This window comes from Chlorocebus sabaeus, unplaced genomic scaffold, assembly GCF_047675955.1.
Source record: "Chlorocebus sabaeus isolate Y175 unplaced genomic scaffold, mChlSab1.0.hap1 unalloc_scaffold_219, whole genome shotgun sequence".
In the NCBI taxonomy this organism is placed as follows: domain Eukaryota; kingdom Metazoa; phylum Chordata; class Mammalia; order Primates; family Cercopithecidae; genus Chlorocebus; species Chlorocebus sabaeus.
The window spans coordinates 247,963-264,857 of NW_027327503.1; the positions used below are offsets into that span (position 1 = coordinate 247,963).

At 47.9% G+C, this 16,895-nt stretch overlaps 1 protein-coding gene across 1 annotated transcript; it reads right to left on the bottom strand.

The window, feature by feature from the left end:
- Nucleotides 1-3,412: 3,412 nt before the first annotated feature.
- On the bottom strand, nucleotides 3,413-8,622 carry LOC103215310 (protein FAM90A5). Its single transcript, XM_037987087.2, is given in 4 exon segments — nucleotides 3,413-5,263; nucleotides 5,920-6,028; nucleotides 6,470-6,669; nucleotides 7,157-8,622. Coding segments are annotated over 4 exon segments (1,401 nt in total). The 5' UTR covers nucleotides 7,286-8,622; the 3' UTR covers nucleotides 3,413-4,300.
- Between the last annotated feature and the right edge of the window lie 8,273 nt (nucleotides 8,623-16,895).

Genomic DNA, 16,895 nt, shown 5'->3' on the forward strand with positions numbered 1-16,895 from the left:
AGCCTAGGCAACAGAAAAAGACCCTGTCTGAAAGAAAAAAAAAGTTGTTACTATATAGGAGACAATTTTATTGTCATCTCATTTAAAATTGAAGAGTACATTTGAGTCGAATTCTTATGCCTGCAGAGACATTTGCCTCTGGCTTAAAATCACTGGCTCCAGGAGGAAACTCCACCAGAGGGCATCGTAAGGATTTCATAGTGTCTAAGTCATCTTGGTAATTCTTCAAATAATTCCTGGCAATTCTGTTAGGTCTTGAACTTCACTTACTTCTTATATGTTTAATAAAAAGAAGTTCAAAATGTTGCCATGGCTGTTGAATTCCCACAGGCTTGTCTTCCCCTTAAAATTCATTACATGGTTTGTACTCTTTTGTGAATATAATACATAAGTTTGGAGGTGGATGCTTTCAGCCATTAAGTTCAAAAGTACTGCAACATGGGCTGGGCATAGTGGCTCATACCTCTAATCCCAACCCTTTGAGAGGCCAAGGGGTGCAGATCACAAGATCAAGAGATCGAGACCATCCTAGCCAACGTGGTGAAACCACATCTCTACTAAAAATACAAAAATTAGCTGAGTGTGGTGGTGCGCAAGTAGTCCCAGCTACTTGGGAGGCTGAGGCAGGACGATTTCTTGAACCAAGGAGGCGGAGGTTGCAGTGAGCTGAGATCACACTATTGCCCCCCAGCCTGGTTATAGATCAAGATTATGTCTAAAACAAAAAAAAAAATACTGCTACATGGACATCCATCATTCCGGCATCTCTGCCATAACAGCTGAGTATCGAGAATGTCTGTTAGTTTCTTTAACTCCAAATTTGTGTTGTGTCCCTTGGTCTCCTGTCATACCATAAAGTGTATTATTTACAAAAAGGACAATTTATCTATAGTTATTTCCTCTCAGTATGCTACATTCTTTTAGAATTTAAACATAGTGTCTCCCAACCTGAAATTTGATTTTTAAAAAACCAGAAAAATGTTTTTGGACATCTTTTATTTCCAGCTGTTTTCATCTTCATCTCCTCTCCTGAACTCAACTGAGGGTAAAGTTCATTCATCAAAATTTCTCCTCAACTCACAACAACCTCATCCCACTCCAATATGATTTTTGTCCCCATGAATTGATGCACATAATTTTTGCTGGCAGTGGTAATGTTCTAATAAAAAAAATCATGAGATGGCATCAGACTTTACCTTATGTTCTAGCTCAGCAGAATTTGATCCCTGTCTGATAAGGAAACCATATTTTCCCTAGAAACTTTTCACTTTTGTCACAGGTTTTGTTCCCAGGGAGCTGGATATAGATGAAGTTTAGTGTGCAGGATGTTTATTAGGAAGTAATGTGAGGATCCACATCTGTGGAAAGGATTAGAGTGAAGCCTTATGTGCAAAGGGACAAGTCTAATGGCAACGCAGCCTGACTTTGTCAACTGGCCGCACAGACAGAGCTGTTCAGCTAAGAAGGCCTCCCCTATTTGTCCCAATTGAATCAAATGGCAAAGTCTATGCATCCCTTGCCTCCATTAATAATTGTGTGCTTGCCACTTGTGGAGGGTGAGACTTTGAAGCAGGTGGCTTTCTGTGGCTGAAGAAAACCTTAAATGTGCTGGTAAAGTTTTCCAAAGAGACAGAGAATGGCATCTGCCATGTATGTTGCCCTTTTTCAAAGAGGAAGCAAGAAGGATAACGTCCTCCAATGGCTCTGTATGCAGATGGGTGGACAGTAATGTCTGTCCCTTCTGTGACCTAAGAAGAACAGGTGGCAGACATGCAGCCAGGCAGTTAGAGGTGCCACAGTGTTAGGAGATAAACATCTGTCATAAGCAGTGCTTCTTTGAATCAGGTGTGACACAAGTCTTGCATCCCTTGCATGAACTCCTTCCCCGTTATCCTGCTGTCCTACCTCATGAAGGTGAGTGGGGGCTGGGTGGTGGGCAGTCCCAAGACGAGGTACACTTTGCCTGCAGTGTTCCCACATGAGTTCCAAGGTAGCCCAGGAGGTCATCCATGAACTTTGTATTTTCCTTATGTTTCTTGTCTTTGCCTTTGAGGAACATGTTTCATTGGACTCTGAGTCCAAACAACTCATGTATCCCTATATCTTCACATTGTCCTTCACTTAAGGGAATCTCTAATCTCTAATGCCTTTGTTTTATTATTACTATCAATATTATAATAATTAACATTGTCGTTATTAACTTCATTGTTGATTTTCAGTTATTTTTATTCATGGAGTTAATATGAATTTTTCTTTTGTGGCTACTTACACCAAGATGAAGATAATTTATTAGTTCAGGAAGAATCTGCATTCTGAAGGTGAATAGAATTTCATGCTACAGATGGGCAGACACATGCCCTCCCAATTCCTGATGGACCTCCTAGTGCCTCCTAGACCTAAGGGGTCTCCTGCAATGCTCCAAGATGCCACCAAGGCAGGGATGTGCTTGTGCATGCCTGAGAGCATCCAGGATGAAGTAAGGCTCTGGAAAAATGCACGAGTTTCCACATAATCCCCAAAAACCTTACAGGAGAACTGGATGCCACAGAAACAGGAGTGGTCATTGACAAAACAAAGTCACCAAAATTGTTTTGAAGTCAATTAGGAAACCCAGGAATCACTCTTGCTGCCATTAAGTGGAAGAACAGGAGCCTGTGAATGGCATCCTTGTCCTGCCTGAAACTCCACAGATATTTCTGTGTGGCTTCAGGTACCAGGAATCTCCGTGATTTTCAGAAAGGCAGGGACAGCTTATGCCAGCCCATCCCTCTGCAGAATGTGCCCCAGCAGATCAGAGGCATGGAACCATCATGGACTGCACAAAGGCTCAAGGCCAGCTTCCCAGACCTGCCTGTGACTCTAGGTAAGTTCTGAGTCCACGTGGGTGCCAAGGAAAGGTTAATGATGACCTGGAAAGATGGGACAAGCAGATACCACCCCTAAACAATCTGCAGGATTCTAACTTCCACAGGAAGCCAGAGACCAGCTCATGCCACACTAGTGCACCTTGAAAACTCCTGAATGCAATGCCGCTCTGCAGAGAGTTCAACAAAGAAGTGGCTGGGAATTTTGCATTCTAGGCTGCATTTTACAGTGCTTCTGGACACGTGATCAGAAATTGAACATTGGTATATCTAACTCTGACATTTTTCACAAAATGGTTTTTTTAAATGAGGTAATATAGACAAAATATAATATAACCATATGTATTATATGCCAAAATATGCTTCACTGGCATCAAGTAGACTCACCTTGAAATACAGTCTAGGACAACCTCCATTTTCAGAGTATTTTCTTTTCGAAAGTGAAACTCTCCCACCAAAAACCAACAACATCACAGGTTTTTGCCTCCAACAAACCGACAGAAAGCCAATACATTTATTCTACCACTGTAAAGTGGACTACGGTGCAACACATACGTGTGAAACCCCATATGTGGCATCACCGTGAGCCAAATGGGGACTCGTGGTGTAAGCAACACTCCCCACGTGTTAGCGTGCGTGAGATTCACTTGGCGGAATTTGACTAGGTGCGTGTTGGTAGAGTGGGGCTGAGGTTCTCTTGCGCCTGTGGATGCTTAAGAAGTCACAGGTCCTGCGAAGACCTGCGGTCCCCTCAATCAACTCTGTTTCAGAGACAAAATGACTTGGATTGCTGACCAGTCAAGAAATTTTCAAGCCCTTGGAAAATCAGTTACACACAAACACGGAATGAAAGTCAAAAGAGAGTACGTCATCTTTTTGAGAATTTTATTCACTTCAAAACAAATTAAACACACCTATTTCCAATGGCATTCCAGAGCCCAATTTTCGAGGCTGGGGAAACACCCCAAGAACGCTTTGCGCAGAACGCTTCACAGCGTCCAAAACACTGCTGTCAGGGCGGGGCGCAGCTGAAGGCCTGCATCTCTCAGGGTTCCCTAACTGTTCCCTGATTCAGTCATCTAGAGAGCAAATGCACAGTCATTCCCCAGTTTCCTACTGACATCACAGCGGAAGTCTGACTCCCACGCGTCACCATCAACCAGTTTCTGAGGCAACGAATCACTGGCACAGAAGCTTCTGGTGGTGGGTTTCCGGAGCGCCCTGTGAACTACAATGTCCCTCACAAGAATTCGATGAGGCAGAGTCTCTGCATGTGGTCCCTGCCTGGCCTGGGCTCCAACATCCCCAGAAGCACCACAGCTGGGGAGCTTGGGAATCACCACACACAGTCTGCTCTCTGCTCTGTGCTCCTCAGTCCCACAGACCCCTCCAAATCACGGGAACTGGATGCAATGGAGCCCCGGCCATCTGTAGTCTCACTCCAGGTCAGAATCGCTGTCCTCTGAGGAGGAGGAAACCTGAAGGTCCTCATAGAGGACACTCAGGGGGACAGGAACACAGGGAGCCTCAGACTTCTCTGAGACATGACGGCTGTGAACGAGGAAGGCTCCCGGCTTCTCAGGAGAGAGAAACGAGGGAGCTGTCAGGAGGCTGGAGCTCCACCATCCGTTTTCCAGTCTCCGGAAGAGCATTCTGAGAGGCTGGGCCCCATCGTGGCTGGCCGCTGGGTGATGGGACATGGTGCAGGCCTGGGCAGTAGGCAGGCAAGGTCTGCTGTGCGGAGGCTGCCGGTCGCTGCTGGGCACCTGGGCGGGTGTCCCCCTGCTCATCTGGGGCGACGGACTTGGTCTGAGTTCGGTTGCAGCTGGCAGAGGTTGGAGAGTCTCCGGGGCCCCCAGCTCACCTCCCTGGATGGCATTTTCGGGCATCTGGAAAGAACCCATTCTCGGTTTCTTGGGGAAGTTCAGGCAAGCCTGAGTCAGAGCCTGGGCAGCTCTCTTGGCTCCTGGCCTGAAACTGAGATTGGAGCCGAGGCCCAAGCTGTGTGTGTCGGCTGGTGGGCAGGGCTGTGAGGTCACCGCAGCACGATTGTCTTGTGCCTGGGGGCTGATGACCCGGATCAGGCCGTGGGGCTTGGAGGCAGCCTGGGGAACTTCTCGACTGCCACCCTGAGGCCTGCTGTGTGTCGGCTTCACCACGACGAGAGGCTCCGGGCCCTGCTGCCTGACTCCAGGCTGAGGGATGTCGGCCACAGCCCCTGTCTGTCGTTCCTTTGGTCGGAGACTTGACGAGGAGCTCGGACTGGCTTTTCTGAGGGGAGACAGTGAAGCCAAGACGGATACCGTGTCAGACATTTTGGTAGCTGAGCCATCAGTGAGGGCAGTGTCCACGCGTGGCCTCTTATTAATTGTGTGGACCGGAATTGGCCTGCTTGCAACCTGAAAGAAAGGAGACCACACACGTTAGAGGTTCCTCGGCATCGAGCCAACATGGAAATCAATCACATTCAAAGACAAGGTGCACACAGCAGGAAATTCTTAATACGGTATGGACAGGCGGTCCTTGGAAGTAGGGACAGATCCTCAAGGTGAGTGCTGATCGGGACAAGACCCATGAAAAATGCACTCTCGAGCTATGATCTGAGAATACCATTTTTCTAAAGACTGTGTCTTGGGCATTCACTGGATCAAAGCGCCTCCACTCAGCCTTCCATGAAGTGGGACGGACTAATGTCCATCTGAAGGCAGGTCGGTGGCTCAAGGGTTCCCAGGACGTCTTTTCTGAAAACATGCATGTTCCTGGGGTGAGCCTCTTCCATGTTTGGCGCCCCAGAGGGACTAATTTCCTCACGCCGCTAGGAAGATGTTGTTGGCAGGCTTGCCATCATTGCACAGAAAGAAAGCAGCAGGAAATACGGCATCTTCAGATGCCTTCATCTGGAATCAAATGGACCTGGAAGGATCGTGGAGTCCCTGACCCCAAGAAGGCAGGGAAGAAGGGTTCCCCGATCCCCTCACACACACGGGAACCTGAAAGGAAATCAACCAGGGTGACCTAGAGGAGAAAAAGACCAGCGGCCCAGGGTGACACTCACCCTCAGATAATCACAAGATTCCATGGATTCTTTTCGATTTGGCGGCAGCTTCTCCGGAGGTGTCCCGGAAAAGATCTGGAGGAGAGCCTTCCTCTACAGGTCTTGTTGCCTGCAGAAGAGAAAAAGTTCAGGCCCTGCCCCCTGGTTCTCCCCAGGAGACAGGGAGAAGCCTGTCTGGGGCCCAGTCCCGTTCTGTGTTTTGTGATACATAAATGGAACTTTTGTGCCCTTTCCGCCTCTGCACCTTCCCTCATGTGCCAACCTTCCCATCCTGCTGGTGGCCCTCTAGGCTTCCCAAGTAAGGACTGTCATTTGCATTCCGTTGCTTTTCCCCCTGTCATGGAGAACCTGCACGAAGCGCCCCCGCCTCTCCACCGTCCATGAATCTCCCAGAGCCAAAGGAGCTCCCGGATGGGGAACCCGGTCTGTTTCTCTGCAGCGTTCCTTCCCTGTCCCAGAGACGGAAAGGCACACGGTGTGCGGGTGCAGAGACACTGTGTCCTTAGGTGGCAGTACCCTAAGGGTGGTGAAAACCCCTCCCACTGCTCACCTTGGTCTGGCTTCCTTCTCTCCCTTTTCCTTGTTCAAGGGCCCAGGGTTCCTTCGAACCTGGGGCTTCCATGGTTTCCGGTTTTCCTTCCCTTCCTTTCTCCCAAAGGTCTGGGGAACCAGGGCTCCGTTCCAGCACTTCATGGGGCACCTGGTACTTCTGGCCGTGTGGCCAAAGACCCCGCAGTTTTTGCACTTGACCTGTGGGTGGAAAGGAAGTGATGTCAGTGAATGAGCTGAAGCCACAGGCAGTGATCCAATGTCAACATTGAGACGGATTGTGAATTCAGAACTGAGTGAGGATTCCAAAGCGGGGACACCGGCATGGGGGCCCTTAAGTGGCGGGAGGGTTCGGTTATGATGTTCCCTCCCAAAGCCCATGTGAGGGAGGAACTCTCAAAGGAAGGACTCAGGGTTCCAGCGGGGATGATCGTGAACCCGATGTCCACAACACAGCCCAACCTGGCTACACAAGATTCTGAGTGGAAAGGGAAGTTGCTCCCAAGAGTCTCTCCAGGGACCTGTCGGACCGCGGAGGAGGTCCCAAGCCAGGCCCACCTTGGATGGGAAAAGCAACCCGGGTGGTGCTGGCAGAACTCTTTGGAAACCAACCCAGTCTCTGAGGACCGTGTGACACTCGCCCCCTCCTCCCCCCTCGATACCCAAAAGATTCCAGGGCTAGACATACCCTGGGATCTTCTTCATCGGGTGGGGGAGCCCTTGGCCCAACTGGGGCCCTCTGCTGCTTCTGGAGTGTCTGGGCTCTCACGAGTCTGTTTACCCCACTTTTGGGGTCATGACGTGCCATCATCTTCATCTCCTGGGCGTTTTATGGCCGCCTTTTTCAGGGGTTGATGGTTGGATCACCTGAATCACGCACAAACACACACAAAGCGATGGTTAGGCACATTGGATATTCACACACCCACAAGAAACCCTCAGCTAATTCCATGACGGTGTGGTCATGAGGAGACCTCACCACCCGTCGGTCAAATCTGTGGATCACAATGTGGTGTGTGCATCCTCAGATATTGTGTGTTCCTCTGCTGTGACTACCTGGTCCAAGAGTAAACTTCACCTGCCACATGGCCCACGGCCTAGGTATGCGGAGTTGGAGTTGAGATTTCAATCCCAACCAAACAACTGATTCTGGAGACTGGACTTAGGTCTATCACCACTCACTCCAGTAGAAGACACAATGATTCTCTCTCCCCTGAGGGACAAAAGAATAGAAGCTACAGGGCATGGCCGATGTCACCCCTTGGCAGGTCTGCTTGAAGTCAGGGATAAGGGATGCTTCCTATCAGAACTCAAATGGCTACTCTTGCCGTTTCATTAGGCAACTTCCAAACACAAATTCATCGAGAGAAGTTATCTCCCTCTCTACCACACTAGCAGGTGATGGTCTTTCCTGCTCTGTCTTTTTGGCTTTAGCTCCAGCCCCTCTTTATTTATTTTTCTGGTATTTTACACACGCCATACGAATTCATCTAAACAAACGCTGAACAAGTGGCATATGAATTTCTTACATGGCTAAAGGGCAAACCACCCCTTTTCCAAAGCTCTTTTTCCATTTACCCACCAATTCAGCATGCTGGAGTAAATTTCTTTTTGCATTTCCATCTGGCTCTTCTCCCAGGCACGGAGATGGAAATGTTTTCTCGCTTTCTGTTCCAAGAATTACGGGTAAGGAGAACACATCCTACCGCATCAGCGAGCCCCAGTGTGATCTGTTTCTTTCACTTTCCTTTGTCTCTTTTCCCCCAACCCCTCAGGGATTACGTGAAACAACCAGTCGTTCAGGGAAACTAACCTGAAATTACAGGTCTACTTTCTTTCCTCGGCTGGCGCTCAGATGGACAGGTGCACTGGCGCTCAGATGGGCAGGTGCTGGAGCAGCCCTGCTGGAAGCGGTGCAGCCTTCAGGAAGCCGGAGGAAGGGGCAGAGAGGGACCTTTGCTTTCCAGGTTGCCTTTTATAGTGCCTCTGGACCCCTGACGCGAAACGGACCCTAACCTAATCAACTTAATCCAATTACATGACCTGGAAAGGTCTATTTGCCCAGCCCACTCTAAGACGATGTTCACTATGGACAGACATTCTAAAACCTACCTGTACAGCTGCAAGCTTTGAAGAATAGATGTTTCCCGTCAGGTATGTAGCACTGGTGCATGTACCCCTGTCTGGTTTTACATCTCTTTTTTTTTTTTTAAACAAGGTGCTAAAATAGACACAGTGTAATTGGACCATATTTACTCTATTTCAACGTAGACCTCAGTGTCATCAAGGAGGTGCACCTTGACATGCAATCTCGGTCGTTATCCATCTTCAGAGCTTCTCCTTCTTCCCCACAGTAAGTGCGTCATCAGAAAACCCTGACCACACCCTCACGTGTTTTCTCCTCCAGGAAGCCCTTGGAAACCACCGTGAATTGGACTGCACTGGGAAACCCAGATGAAGAAAGTCAACACCTCTTTGTCCTTCGGTGCCTGGCTCCTTTTTCAGCTCATCCTGCGGCTCCAGGCATTATGCCTGAAGAGTCTCCAGGACACCGGTGGGGCTCTATTTCCTTGGGTCCTGTTGCCATTTCTCTGGATTTGCGAAGATCCAGCGGACTTTCTGTGGAACTCTCTTGTCGGGGAACTTGGGTGCCATGTCCCCTCATTCTGCCCTTCGTCATCTGCACCTGCACGAGTTAGGGTCCAAGTTCCCTGGACGGGAAGAGACAGGCAGGAGTCGGAATGGTGAACCAGCACACTGGGGGCATTTTCTCACTTGGTCCAAGTGGCCCCATGGTCTTCTAGAGCTTTGGAACCAGTCGCGTCCCACTTGACACTACACCCGACTGTCAGTTGCTGAATCTTGTTGGCCCTCTGGCCATCTCCTGTTGGATGAGTTGCACCTGCTGAAACTCGATTTCCCCTGGATTTGCGCTTCATTAATTATTCATGATTCAGGTGGGAACGCCTGCTTACATCCCCCTGTGGCCATTCTCTGAGCTTTCCGGTCACATCGTTTCCTGCCATGCTCTTTGGTTCATTTTGGTCATGCTCCTTCTGCTGTCAGAGGAGCAGAGAGTTGATCTTGTTGATTCTGGATACTGATAGTTTCTAGGTGATCTGGATAACCAAGGTAACGACCCTCAACGGCGGTGGAAAGGGAGCAGCCATTTGGCGTTGCTCAGAAAATCCCACTCAGTTCCCAGGCCTTCTAGATGTGCAATCCTGGTCAGAGTTGTTCCCAGGTCAGAGAACGGAGATAGCCTGTGCATGGTGGGATATCTTTACCTAGAGCTTTCAGTGAGTCTCGACCTCAGCTACTCTTAGGATCGGGGGAGAAGCACGGAAAGGCCCTGTGCTCAGGCATCTGGAAAGAAGACGGGATGAATATTCTACCTCTGAAGTACATCCCAAATCTGGGAGTTTACTTCCCAGATTAATAGTGTCATCGATAATTATTAAAATTGGTCATTAGTGTTTAATAATTAATCATATTATTACTCCTAATACCGCAGGGTGTGTACACCTACCTGTGATGTCATTCCTAATATCCAGGGAGGGAGAGCATGGTTTTAGTTTTAATATCGCAATAAGCGCACACTCACCCTGTGACACAAATCCTAATATCCAGTGTGGTAGAGTATGACATGACTCCCAACATAGCAATGAATAGACAGCCACCCGGTGATATGGCTCCTTATATTCACGGAAGATGAGTATGATATTAGTCCCAATATCGCAGGGAGGGTACAGGTCTTCTGTGTTATGATTTCTAATATCCAGAGGAGGAGAGGATGATAATAATTCCAGTGTCATAGGCTGTGTTCACCGGCCCTGTGACATTGTTATTAATGTCTTCAAAGGGAGAGGATATTACTCCCAACGTGGCAGGGGGTGTACATCCACCCTGTGATATTGTTTATATTCCAAGGCTGAGAGGTTGATATTACTCCTAGTATCACAGACACTGTACACCCCCGTGTTTTTAATCCCTGCGATATTCGGAGTAGTATCATCCTCTCCTGGGTGGAAATTGGGAACAGTATCACCGGGGGCGTGTACACACCCTGCGATATTGAAAGTAATATCATCCTCTTCCCTCCTGGATCATGGAAACAACATCACTGTGGGGGTGTACACTTTCTGCAATATTGGGAGTAACATTATCTTCTGTGCCTTGGATTATTAAGGACAATATCACGGGGGCATGTGCACATCTTCTGCAATATTGGGAATAATATTATCCTCTCTCCCCCTGCATATTAGGAAAGATATCACAGAGTGGGTGTTCACCTCCTTCGATATGGGGATTAAAACCATCTTCTCCTGTTCCGGATATCAGGAGGAATATCACACGGGGATGTACAGTGTCTGTGATACTGGGAGTAATATCAACCTCTCGGCCTAGGAATATTAAGAAGAGTATCACAGGGTGGATGTATACCCCCTGTCATATTGGAAGTAATATTAGCCTCTCCCCCCGATGGATATTAGGAACAATATCCCAGACTGGGTGTATGCCTCCTGCTCTACGGGGAGTAATATCATCCTCTCCCTTCTATGATATAAATAACAATATCACAGGGCAGGTGAACACAGCCTGCGATACTGGAATTATTATCATCCTCTCCCCCTCTGGATACTAGGAACCATATCACAGATGAGTTGTACCCTCCCTGCGATATTGGGAGAGATATTATACGCTTCTTCCGTGAATATTAGGAGCCATATCACTGGGTGGCTGTCTATTCATTGCTATGTTGGGAGTCATGTCATACTCTACCCCCTAGATATTAGCATCACTGCACAGGGTGAGTGCACACCTACTGCGATATTAAAATTAAAATCATGCTCTCCGTCCCTGGATATTAGGAACACATCACAGGTAGGTGTACACCCCCTGCGGTATTAGGAGTAATAATAGGATTAATTATTAAACATCTATGGTCGATTTTGATAATTATCAATGACACAATTAATAGGATACCATTATTAACTATGGATAATTATTTTAAATATATGATTATGTACTCTTGAAAATAATTAGTAATATTAATGTCATTTAACAATATTATTAGTTCTTAATATTAATAATTATTTTATTACCAACATCACTTAGTATTGATTTAAGTAACATTAATTGCTGATATCATTATTTTATTAATAGTGATATTATGATTAATTGTTATACTAATCGTTAACATTTTTTACCAGTATTAATTTATACTATCTTTATTGTGATTATTAATATTGATGATTGCTATCAATTTTTATTATATTTATTAATATTAATAATTAACAGACTTGTTCCTGATATCCGACGGGGAGAGGATGATATTACTCCCAATATCGAAGAAAATGTACATCTCTCTATGATATTATTTCTAATAGTCAGGGGGTAGAGGATGACATTATTGAAACTATCGCAGTGGGTGTCCATCCCTTCGGTCATTTTGTTCCTTGTATCCTGAGTGGGAGAGGTTGATATGACTCCCAATATCACAAGAAGTGTACTACCGCCTGTAATATAGTTCCTAACATCTAGGTGGGGAGAGGATGATATTACTGCCCATATCGCACGAGTTGTAAAACCCCTTCGATATTTTGCTTACGATCCTGAGGGGAGAAGATGATATTACTCCCAATATCGAAGAAGATGTACAACCCCCTGTGACACTATGTTCAATATCCACTTTGGGAGACGATGACATTACACCCAATATCGCAGGGGATGTACATCCACCTTGGGATATTGTTCCTTATATCGAGAGGGGGAGAAGATGTTATTACTCCCAATAACGCAGGGGCTGTGGCTGTACACCCCTCCTGTGTAATTGTTTTTAATATCCTAGGCAAGAGAGGATGACACTACACCCAACATCGCAGGGGGTGTACATTCACCCGGTGATATTGTTCTTAATGTACTCCACCTCTGTCCGCCAGGGATATCGTTTCTAATATCCAGGGGAAGAGAGGATAACATTATGCCCAATATCGCAGGGGAGTATACACACCCTCTTAGATGTTGTTCCTAGTATCCAAAGATAGAGACGATGATGTTACTGGCCATATCGCAGCGGTGTACACCCTTCTGTGATACTGTTTTTGACATTCAGTGGGGGAGAGGATAACATTAATCCCAATATCACAGAAGGCGTACAGACCCCTGTGATGTAGTTCCTAATGTACAGGGGAAAGAGAAGAATATTGCTCTCAATATCGCAGGGGGTGAAACCACCCTGTCCCCTGTATATTGCTCCTAATACGCAGTGGCATGGAGGCTGATAGTACTCCCAATATCCCAGAAGGTGCACACACACCTGTGATGTAGTTCCTAATATCTAGCGGGAAAGAGGCTGATTTTACTTTCGATATTGCAGTGGGTGTACACCGCCCCCAACCCCAGGGTATCATTCCTAATATCCAGGCGGGAAGAAGATGACATGGCTGACAATATCGAAGGGGGTGGACACCTCTTCAGTGATATGGTTCCTCTTATCCAGGGGGTGAGAGGGTGATATTACTCCCAATGAAGTAGGAACCGTACAGCCACCCTGGGATTTTTTCCTTAATAACCACAGGGGATTGGTGACATTACTACCAATATTGCAAGGGGTGTACACCCCTCCTGTGATATTGCTTCTCATATCCAGGAAAGGAGAAGATGGTATTAGTACCAATATTGAAGGGATGGACAGCCCCCATGGGATATTGTTCTAAAGATACATGTGGAAAGAGGGTGAGATTCCATCCAATATAACAAGAGGTGTACACCCCACCTGTGATATGAGTCGTAAAACCTAGGAGAAGAGAGAATGACATTGCTTCCAAAAACACACGGATTGTACACCCACCCTGTGATATTGTTCTTGTCATCTAAAGGAAGAGATGATGATACTACTCCCACTACTGGAGAAGGTACACATCCCCCTGTGATATTGTTCCTCATAACTTGTGGAGGAGAGCATATTACTTCCAATATGACAGTGGCTTGACACCCAGTCTGTGATATTGCTCCTAATTTCCAGTAGGTAAAATATGATGTTCCTGCCAAGAGAGTAGTGGGTGTACAGCCACCCTGTGATATTTCTCCGAGTATTCAGGGAAACACAGGATGAAATTAACCCAAATGTCCCAAAAAGTGTACACCCATTGTGTGATATGGTTCCTAATATCCGGAGGTGCAGAGGATGGTATTCGTTCTCCGATCGCAGGCTGTTTACACACAACATGGGAGATTGCTCCTAATATCCTGAACAAAAGACACTGCTAATAATGGACACACATTGCAGGGGGGAGTAATTGGCTATTACGATCCACATCGCAGGGCGTGAGACACTCCCCGCGATATGGGGAGTAATAGCAACCCCCTCTACCCCCTGGCTATTATGATCCACATCGCAGGGCACTTCAGGACACCAGTTCTGCCCCAACCTTGACTGAGACAGTGGGTGTCATGGGACCACCTCAGGGTGGGTGGCAGCTCAGCTCGAAGGTATCCCTGCTGCCAAAGACCAACTGTTCCTGCTAGTTTGAATCTGGCCACAGGGTCTCTGTTGGTGAGACAGATGACCATGAGTCAGATACCCTGAAATCTAGCACGACAGAGCTCAACGCCCCATGACAGGCACCATAGTACGCAAACTTTACAGACATACTAGCAAAGGCCACAGCAGGCGCTGAGTGAGGAACAAGCTGACCAAGATCCTGGGGTTCTGCCACACAGCCCTTAAACCAGGGACTGGAAACTGTTTCCCTAAAGAGCCAGGAGTCAGTATTTTCAGCTTTGCCAACTGATCTTTGCCTCTAGGATGCAACTCTGCCATGGCTGCATGACAGCAGCCTTCTGCAGGTGGCCTGTGAAGAGATGGACATGACTGCACCCCCAATCAAACTTTACTTATGGACATAGAAGCTTCTCAGTGTCATGAAGTGTTAGTTTTTTATTTGTTCAACCTTTTGGAAATGTAAAATCCGTTCTTGATTCACAGGCCACAAGAGCAGGCAGGGATAGGCTGCCCCTGGCCGACCTCTGGAATGAACTTAGAGAAGGAAATGACAGGCTGGGCCAGCGCAGCCTCCTCACAGCGGATTCACTGCAGGAGGGTCCTTCTTAGCAACCACTTCTCATCCTTCAACTTGGCTTCAAGTGCAGCTCAGGTGGAGAAAGAGAGAACAGAACTGGCCTCGGCAACAAGAAGGAAGGAGACGCAGGGTCAAGCAGCCGTGTGGATCCATCACACTCAACATTCACACAAAGCGGAGCACAGGCAGGACCAGCCCGGGGGGTTGAAGTGGAGGCTCTCTGGGGTGCGGAACCTCTGGGGTGTGGAACCTCTGGGGTGCGGAACCTCTGGGGTGCGGAACCTCTGGGGTGCGGAACCTCTGGGTGGGCAAGATTCTCTACCTAAAACTCATATAGAAGATCTACACAGCAGTAGTTACAGAAAACACACACTAAGAAAAAGGCCAAAATAAAAATAGGACACCAAGTTTGGCCAACCGGGTCTCACAAGCCAGTAGGTAAAAAAGCCCAGGAGGGCCCACCAGAGGAGCTGGGGGTGGGTTCCTGCCTGCAGGGAGCCTGGGACACCCCATTCCCACAGATGAGGACCCAAGTTTTAGGGAGGAAGCTGTCAGAGTCACCCAGTGAGCTCTTCAGAGCTGGAGCCACAGAGCAGGTGAGGAGTCCTGGCCATGTCCCTGTGTGCGCTGAGAAGCTGGGGTGGGGGCACACCCCCAGGGGCAGATGCAAACAGTGGACCTCGGGCCCTCCTCCTGCCCAGAGGATGCTCAGCTCCCAAGGGACCACCAAGGCCTGGAACCCAGGGACACACCACCTGACCATCATGCCCAGGCCTCCTGGATCAGGTAATGTCCAGTACAGGCAGGCAGACTGGGCTTGGGGCCAGGACAGGGGTGGATGGTCCTGCTAGGCAGGCCTCCTTCTCCCTACCAGCTGGGCTGGTTGCACTGTAGTTTTGGTTCTGGCAACATATTGCTGCCCACTTTGGCCACACCAGTCCCCGGTTCCCTGGCTAGGCCCAGTGCTGTCCAATCTACCTACACAGGCCCCACACACCCAGTGCCCACTAGGCTCTGTCAGCCAGGAGGACCCATGCTCATCCCCTGAAGTTTCCATGGGAGCCTGCGTCCCACAGGAACCCACAGCTCAGGGCCAACCTCCATGTGGGCCTCTTGGTCGTGGTGGTAGGGGCGGGGGGGAGTTGACCTCCAGCCCTCCCATCCTGGCCACTGTATTTTGTGGGGATCATTCAGTCCTGGGAGCTTCCTGGGGACCCCAGAAGGAAGACAACAGGGTGGTCATGGCAGCCTCAGCCCGAGGCTCTGGGCCGGAATTTGATAACAACCAATTGAGAGCAACCACTGAATTCGATCCTCTTACAGTTACACGAGAAGTTGGTGAAGAACTGAATGTAGACCATTCTATGGTCATCTGGCATTTGAAGCCAATTGGAAAGCTGAAAAATCTTGATAAGTGGGTGCCTCATGAGCTGACCAAATATTTTAAAAATCATCTTTTTGAAGTGTCATCTTCTCTTATTCTATGAAACAACAATGAACCATTTCTTGATCAGATTGTGACATGCCACAAAAAGTGGATTTCATACAAGAGCCAGCTCACTGGTTGGACTGAGAAGAAGCTCCAAACCACTTCCCAAAGTCAAACTTGTACCAAAAAAAAGGTCATGGTCACTGTTTGGTGGTCAGCTGCCGGTCTTCTGATCCACTACACTTTTTGAATCCTGGTGAAATCATTACATCTGAGAAGTATGCCACGCCATTCGATGAGATGCACGGAAAACTGCAGCACCTGGAGCTGGCACTGGTCAACAGGAAGGGCCCAGTTCTCCACAACGCCTGACCACATGTCATACAACCAGGACTTCAAAAGTTGAATAAACTGGGCTATGAGGTTTTGTCTCATCTGCCATATTCACCTGAACTCTCGCCAACCAACTACCACTTCTTTAAGCATCTTGACAACTTTTTGCAGGGAAAACACTTACACATCCAGCAGGATGCGGAAAATGCTTTCCAGGAGTTCGTCGAACCCTGAAAGCATGGAATAAACAAGTTTATTTCTTATTGGCAAAAATGTGTTCAATGTAATGGTTTCTTTTCTTTTCTTTTTTTTTTTTTAAGACAGTCTCACTCTGTCGCCTAGGCCAGAGTGCAAAGGTGCAATCTCGGCTCACTCTACCCTCCGCCTCCTGGGTTCAAGAGATTCTCCTGCCTCAGCCTCTTGAGTAGCTGGGATTACAGGCACATGCCACCACACCCGGCTACTTTTTATACTTTTAGTAGAGATGGTATTTCACCATGTTGGTCAGGCTGGTCTCAAACTCCTGACATCCTGATTCACCTGCCGCAGCCTCCCAAAGTGCTGGGATTACAGGCGTAAGC